The following is an 8,534-nucleotide window of genomic DNA, read 5'->3' on the forward strand; positions in this document are numbered from 1 at the left end:
CCTATCACCACCGCCGGCCTCCCTACATCTCCCACAACCTCCAATCTACCTTTTCCCTGTTCCTATCACCTCCAATCCATCTTCTCCCTGTTCCTATCACCACCCACCCAACTCCCTATATCTGCCACTACCTCGAATCCACCTTTTCCCTGTTCCTATCACCACCCACCCACCCCCTACATCTACCACCACCTCCAATCCACCTTCTCCCTGTTCCTATCACCACCGCCCGCCTCCCTACATCTCCTACTACCTCCAATCCACCTTCTCCCTGTTCCTGTCACCTCCGCCCGCCTCCCTACATCTCCCACTACCTCCAATCCATCTTCTCCCTGTTCCTATCACCACCCACCCACCTCCCTACATCTCCCACCAGCTCCAATCCACCTTTTCCCTGTTCCTATCACCACCGCCCGCCTCCCTACATCTCCCACTACCTCCAATCCACCTTCTCCCTGTTCCTGTCACCTCTGCCCGCCTCCCTACATCTCCCACTACCTCCAATCCACTTTCTCCATGTTCCCATCACCACCCACCCACCTCCCTACATCTCCCACCACCTCCAATCCACTTTCTCCCTGTTCCTATCACCACCGCCCGCCTCCCTACATCTCCCACCACCTCCAATCCACCTTTTCCCTGTTCCTATCACCTCCAATCCACCTTTTCCCTGTTCCTATCACCACCGCCCGCCTCCCTACATCTCCCACTACCTCCAATCCACCTTCTCCCTGTTCCTATCACCTCCGCCCGCCTCCCTACATCTCCCACCACCTCCAATCCATCTTCTCCCTGTTCCTATCACCACCGCCCGCCTCCCTACATCTCCCACCACCTCCAATCCACCTTTTCCCTGTTCCTATCACCTCCAATCCATCTTCTCCCTGTTCCTATCACCACCCACCCAACTCCCTACATCTCCCACCACCTCCAATCCATCTTCTCCCTGTTCCTATCACCACCCACCCACCTCCCTACATCTCCCACTACCTCCAATCCACCTTCTCCCTGTTCCTGTCACCTCCGCCCACCTCCCTACATCTCCCACTACCTCCAATCCACTTTCTCCCTGTTCCCATCACCACCCACCCACCTCCCTACATCTCCCACTACCTCCAATCCACTTTCTCCCTGTTCCCATCACCACCCACCCACCTCCCTACATCTCCCACTACCTCCAATCCACCTTTTCCCTGTTCCTATCACCACCGCCCGCCTCCCTACATCTCCCACCACCTCCAATCCACCTTTTCCCTGTTCCTATCACCTCCAATCCACCTTCTCCCTGTTCCTATCACCACCCACCCTACCCCCCTACATCTCCCACCACCTCCAATCCACTTTCTGCCTGTTCCCATCACCACCCACCTGCCTCCCTACATCTCCCACTACCTCCAATCCACCTTCTGCCTGTTCCTATCACCTCCAATCCATCTTCTCCCTGTTCCTATCACCACCCACCCAACTCCCTACATCTCCCACCACCTCCAATCCATCTTCTCCCTGTTCCTATCACCACTGCCCGCCTCCCTACATCTCCCACTACCTCCAATCCACCTTCTCCCTGTTCCCATCACCACCTACCCACCTCCCTATATCTCCCACCACCTCCAATCCACCCTCTCCCTGTTCCTATCACCACCCACTCACCTCCCTACATCTCCCGCCACCTGCAATCCATCTTCTCCCTGTTCCTATCACCACCCACCCACCTCCCTACATCTCCCACCACCTCCGATCCACCTTCTCCCTGTTCCTATCACCACCCACCCACCTTCTCCCCAGCCCCACAACCCATCCACCTTCTCCTGCAACACTTTCTATTTCTAATCGCTCACGCTTAGCCAAGGGATTTCCCGTCCAAACTTCTCCTTTCACCTTCAGTCTCCTGCAGAGAGTGGGTTTGTTTGAGCGAGTATTTTGTTACTTGTTAATGGAATCTTGAGCCGGGTTCCAAAGCCCGAACCCTGACTGGTTTTGCTTCCTTCCTTTGCCCGGTGCAGAATGAGAAATGTCACTTGCTGATCGAACACGAGACGCACAAACTGAAGGAGGTGGATGAGGAGCACTGTCAGGAACTGAAGGAGTGGAGAGACAAGCTCAGGCCCAGGAAGAAGGTACCTAAAGATGCATACACTGATGCTTATTTCTTTGAATTTTCAGAGGATTGCAGAGTTCCAGCAGTGAATCCCAAGTATGGTTTAAACACAAATGCAATGTCCCCTTGCGTTTAGTGGATATAACATGTATGTTTAGGAAACCTCCCTCTAACTCTGTAGGGAGTTTGTTCTCCCAGTGAATGTGTGGGTTTCCTCTGGGTGCTCCAGTTTCCTTCCACATTCCAAAGAGACGTATGGGATAGTAGGTTAATTGGTCACATTGGTGTAATTGGGCGGCGGGGGCTCATTGGGCCGGAAGGGCAATTTTCTCTGCTGTAAAATTATATAAAATTTTATTCCAGGCGTTAGAGGAAGAATTTGCTCGCAAGCTGCAGGAGCAAGAAGTCTTCTTCAGGATGAGTGGAGAGTCAGAATGCCTCAACCCGTCGGCACAGAGCCGCATTTCCAAGTTCTACCCTGTCCCAAGCCTGCACTCCACAGGGTCCTAAGTCCTGGGGCTCCTGGTAACCTTTCTCTTCCAGTATAACAGATCCATCTAGTAGTGCTGACTCAGTCAACTGCAGCAAGTGCTCTGGCTGCCTCTCTACCACCTTGGAGTTTGGACACAATCAGCATGTGCGTGACTGTTGGGATTGAAATCTCTTGCCTTATGGGGTAGCTTGTGTTGAAGGTCCTGGAGAAATTGTGTGTCTTCATCTGCCACCAGCCAGAGAGTGGTATCACATCCTCAAGGATGTTCTGCAACACTCTTCACTGACCTGTGAGCACAGGGAGAGGAGCCACTGGTTGGCAGTAACTCTCCAGAGAGGAGGGCAGTGTGTGATGGGATCTCTGGGAGTGGGTACCACCAGGCTCGGTGCATGGCTGCTCTGTTCAGTCAGTGTTCAAGATCTCTGCATCACTGAGGAACTCAGAGAGAACTGAGGACTTTCAAAGCCCCACACCTGTGATTTGCATCTACTCCACTTATTTCCTCTCCCGTTCTGAATGGAGGTGCCGAGGAGCTCCTTGGGACAAGGTGCATGCTTGCGACTCAGTGCCCAGCGGTTCAGACAGTGCTGGGCGCTGGGTGGCTCCCCAGATGGGTGACGGGGTCTTGCAGGAACTGTGTCAGCATTTTACAGGTGAGGCCCTTCATTCTGGACCATAGACTCTGCCCGACTCTGGTTCTGTTGTCCTGTGAAACGGGATGTACTTCCTAATGTCATCAGCACCCCCAACCCCACACACAGGTCTATCCAACCTCAGAGTGTCCATGGGCACGGGGACCCTCACAGTCTGTCCAACCTCAGAGTGTCCATGGGGACGGGGACCCTCACAGTTTCCAACCTCAGAGTGTCCATGGGGACGGGGTCCCTTAGAGTTATGGCAAATGAAGCCCAAACAGCTTCCTGCTGTGGGGGCCTGCACTACTGTTGTGGCTTTCTGCTCTGGGGGTTCACACTGTTGAAGAGTCTCCCTGCTCTGGGGGTTCACACTGTTGAGGAGGCTCCCTGCTGTAGGATCTTGCGGAGTCGCAGAGGCTCGTGCTGCTGCGGAGGGCCGTGCTGCTGCGTGGGACAGGGTGAAGCTGCGCTGGAGGGATGTTCCCGGGCACCTGCTGCCTTTGTTCTTATGGCAGAGTTCGTGGCTTTGCAGCAGCCTGGTGAGTGACTGCCCTGAGTTCACCTGCAGCCTCTCAGTGTATTGGTGACGGGGTGGGTGTACCAATCACCTTAACCATATAATCAGCACTACACTATTAAACTACCATTGCATTTCACTAAATAGACACTGCTGTATATAGATGACCGTCACTACATTAGTGAAGCACCAGTACACTTAGCGGTCAATGAGTTGGGAACTAACCAGGGCAGCACTGTCAATGTGAGTTTGAGGTGCTTGGAAAATTCTTAATGCACTGTTCAAAGACAGAGGGGCTGAGTCCTGCCATCCGTCACGTTAGTGAGTGCTTACGAGATCCCTTCTGAGTTTCAGTGTGGTTTAAGCTTTAATATGACCTACAACTCATCTTGATGCAATTCTGTTCACCTCTAACCCTTCACCTCATTGTGAGTGTCTACCTCTGACCTTTACCTCAGTGAGAGGGTTCACCCCCCCACCCTTCACCTCAGTGTGACGTCACCCCCCCCACCCTTCACCTCAGTGTGACGGGTCACTCCCGACCCTTCCCCTCAGTCTGTGGAAGAACACGTTGCACAAGGAGTTATCTCCAGGCATTTCCTACTCTGTGGCAGACACTATCCCTGGGTTATTCCAATGGATGAAGTGTTGCTTTGACATATTCCTCTGTGCGTGGTGATGGTGAAGCCCACACACTCCTGGGCTGTAGCAGAGTGGGAGAGTGTAAAGCTGCTGAGGTTAGACCCCCATGTGGACACATTAATCATTGTGAATGATTTGTCGCTGTGCATCAGTACGAGGCATCGAATGGCAGAGAAACAGGTGGACTGGCCAGCCCCATGCACTGAAAACACAGTCAAACCTATCTCAGAAAAGAGAAAATTCCTACAGCACTTGTGTGCTGCTGGTCAGTTGCTGGACAAATTCTGTGTGTCTCATGAGGACATGTGACTGACTGGTCAGCCTCAGTGACTACCCCAACTCAGCAAATGTGAAGGTGGATTGGTCACTAGATGAGTTTCAGTGGGGTTTTTCAAATTTGAGAGGTAGAGAGTTCAAGCTGAATGCTGCAAGTCTGCAAGTCTGATCCCTTTCTACCTCTTGTAAGTTTGTGCTCCCCAGTCAGGACCTCCCAACTTTTATCTCTTCCAAGGAAAACAAACTTAGCCTCTCAAAGCAACACACACAAAATGCCGGAGGAACTCAGCAAGTGCGGGAGCATCTGTGGAAGGGAATAAATAGTTAATAGTTTGGGCCAAGACCCTTCATCAGGATCTACCCTCTCCTAGTTTCTCCTTGTAACTGAAACACTCCATCCCAGGCAATAAGCAGGCAGACTATCACATCCTTCCTATGAAGCGGTGACCAGAACTGCACACGGTGCTCTAGCTGTGGCCTGATACACCTTACTGCTGTATTCTGCTCCCAGCTAATGAAGGCAAGCATCCCAGCATCATGTATACCTTCCTTAGCAACCTGCCCACCTGTGCTGTTGCCTGCATGGTTCCTTGGACTTATACATCAAGCTCCCTCTGTCAGGACTTCCCATATCATTTACTGAGTCTAGCAGTACTTTCATCTCTTCAGGATTAAAGTCCATCCATCCCGACACTACACATCTTCCCAACTGATCAACATCGTTCTCTAGCCGAAGGTTCCCTTCCTCGCTGTGTCTGCAGATCTTCCACATTCATAGCCAGATAACTAATAGTCAGGATCCCAGCACCGATCCCTGCATACACCGTGAGTCACAGGAATCCACCCACAATATCACCCTCAACCTTCACTCTCTGCCTCTTATTACCAAGACAATGTTGGATCCATTTTGTCAAATTGCCTTGAGTTCCCTGGACATTGCCTTTTGGATTGGTCTCCCATGTCAGAGGCCTCAAAACTGTCAATCTAAGTGTAGAGGTTCTTCTCTCTGTGTCCATCCTGTGTTGTTCCTACTTTTGGACTGTGTGGCAGGACAGTACAGGCACTCAGTACGTCAGGCAGCATCTATGGAGAGAAATAAAGAGTCAATGTTTTGGGCCAAGAGCCCTCACCAGGATCAACATCTGCAGAATCTTTTGTGTTTAGGACAGAATAGGGGAAGTTAGTTACTCTGTGTCCAACCCTAGGACAGTATAAATGCGTGTAGAGGGAGCTTCGCTCCATCTGATCCATTCATTTCATACCTTGTAAGGATGTACCAGGACAGCGTGATGGGATCTTCACTTTCCTGACCCTAGCTGACAGTGTTTGATGGCATTAAGTTGAGGCAGCTTTACACTGTATACAACTTACATTTTCTCTCCCTGCTGTGGGAATATGTAGTGAGACGGTGTAGAGAACCTTTTACTCTGTACTAATCTGTAATGATTCCAGCTGGGAGTACTTTTGCACCCATATCCACACCAATCATGAGAAATGGAACTAAAGTGTAATTTCACTGTGCTGAGGAGTGTGAACTGACTGGATGCTGAGCTCTGTGAAATGTGCTGCTGCCCCTGTTACCTAGGCCTCACCTGTAGATGTTCCATTGACTTAACAATTTCACCAAACAAAAGTTGAAATGAATTATGTTTTAAGAATGTTTTAAACTTACTTCTGAACACTATGATTGTCATTTATGAGATAAAGGAACATTTCCCACAAATATTCATGTGATCACCTCCGCAGTATTGAAACAGATTCTTGTTTTCTTTCTGAATTTTTGGCTGTTCAGGGTCTGTCACCTTCAATCCTGCAGCTTATCATTGAACTAAATCTTAACATCAGCCCTAAGCGAACCAGAAGGTAACTTCATTGGTTAATCACATATCCTGCCTCCTGGACTGCCAGGATGTTACTTATACTGTCAACTATAGTGTCTATATTTCTGATTGTAACTATAACATATGAAGGCTTTGCTACAGCTTTATATATTAAAAGTTTTAATATCTAGGGCTTCCTTTGTTAAACTATGAAGAAAACTTATTTATGTGGATATGAAGTTCTACATAAAGTGATAATGAAACTTTGTGTGGAAATATTTACAATTGTAAATAAAGTGATTCATGCAAATGACTGTTTATAAGGTTTATTTATATAGCGGATCTCCCTCACATTCTGCATTCTCGAACATTCTCACAGTCCCTTTGTATGAAGGGAAGAGTGAATAAATGTCACTTCTCAAATTGAGTTTATTGTCAGATGCACGAATACGTGTGCACAAGTGCAATGAAAAAATTACTTGCAGCAACATCACAGGCACTTGGCATTAAACACAGGCATTGTACTACAGATATAACATGGGACCCCGACAAAACTGCTGAAAATTAAAGAGGGGCCTGTTATCAAGTGATGGGGCAACAAAATAGGAGGTGAAATTTTGTAATTGACTAAGTGGTTAAATGTAATTTTCTTGAATGAGTTTGTGTATGCTGACTGATAGCAGGGGGTATTCCCTGTGAGGTATAACACTGACTGGATAATGAGAGATGTACAGACTTCACTCCGGCCACATTCTTGGGTCACACATGCAAAGGCTGCTTTTGAACCAGGTAAGTGTTAAGGGAACACAGACCAATACAACACAGCAGGTGCACTTTAGCACACAATATTGTGTTGACCCTTTTAACTATTCTAAGATTAATCTAGCACTTCTCTCACATTTAGCCCTCCATTTTCCTTTCATCTGTGTGCCTGTGTAAGAGTTTCTTAAATGCTCCTAATGTATCTGCTTCTACACCACCCCTGGCAGTGCATTCTACTTACCCACTGCTCCGTGTAAAATCTCACACATCTGACATCACCCATATTTCCTTCAAGCACCTCAAAGTTATGCCCTCGCGTTTTAGCCATTGCCATCCTATACAAAGGTGACGGCTATCCACTTGATCTATGCTTCTTATTACCTCTACCAAGTCACACCTCATGCTCCTTCACTCCAAAGATAAAAGCCCTGGTGCACTCAACCTATCTTCACAAGACACGGCTCTCTAATCCAGGCGGCAATCTCCTGTGCACCCTCTCTAAAGTTTCCACACCGTCAAAGGAGAATTAGGGTACTTGGAGAGAAGTATACTTTGGATAAGAAAGAGATGGAGAGACACCAAATCTGGATAATGGGTCCTTGAATGGAGGTTTAGATTTTGAGGTGCAGGGTTCAGTTTACTTGTTCATGAAATGTGGACATCACCGACTAGGCTGCTACCTACTGCCCATCCCTAACTGTGGCGACTTTAACCTAAGTCAGCCACAGGGCTGTGGTTCTGGCCATGTTATCTCCTTCCTTGAAGGACATTCGTGAATATTATTCCAGATTTATCGAAATTAAATCCCCTGGCAGTGCTCTTGGTAGACAAGCCACCAAAAAAAAAAAAAATGCTGACAGCATCAGGTAGAGAATATTCATTTTCAGGCATACATTTTAAAAATTAGTCCTGTTTTTCTGTATAGTTTGGCTACACACAAAGGGACAGAGCAAGCTGACTGGTTATAAAGGTGTAAGGTGGTGTATTTAAAGACCAGGTAGTTAGGGAAGAATAATGAGGCTGAGACATGTACAGTACAATCAACAGTCGGGTCTTTGGAAATAGTGAGGGGCAGGGGTCCTTAGTGAAAAAAATCCAAGCATACATGAAGGCAGCAACCTAAAATGAAGAAGATAACGCAATGCCGCCTTCACCGGATGGGGTATGGACTGTAAAAGCAGGGTGATTGTAGTATCAATTTATAAAAGGGTGGTGGAATGTTGTGTGCATTCCGAGGTGGACCGATATGATTATGCTGGAGAGGGCGCAGAGGAGATGAACTAGGAAGTTG

At 48.4% G+C, this 8,534-nt stretch overlaps 1 protein-coding gene across 2 annotated transcripts in view; it reads left to right on the plus strand.

Moving 5' to 3' along the window:
- Positions 1-6,767, plus strand: part of LOC140185638 (STE20-like serine/threonine-protein kinase) — a 128,384-nt gene extending 121,617 nt beyond the window's left edge. The window contains exons 18-19 of one of the 2 annotated variants that reach the window (XM_072239076.1): positions 2,004-2,117; positions 2,462-6,767. In XM_072239076.1, coding sequence (XP_072095177.1) covers positions 2,004-2,117; positions 2,462-2,608 — 261 coding nt within the window. In that variant the 3' untranslated portion in view covers positions 2,609-6,767. The remainder of the gene's footprint in view (positions 1-2,003; positions 2,118-2,461) is intronic. The other variant, XM_072239077.1, reaches the window with a different exon arrangement.
- Positions 6,768-8,534: the final 1,767 nt, after the last annotated feature.

Source organism: Mobula birostris, chromosome 21 (genome assembly GCF_030028105.1).
Source record: "Mobula birostris isolate sMobBir1 chromosome 21, sMobBir1.hap1, whole genome shotgun sequence".
Classification (NCBI taxonomy): domain Eukaryota; kingdom Metazoa; phylum Chordata; class Chondrichthyes; order Myliobatiformes; family Myliobatidae; genus Mobula; species Mobula birostris.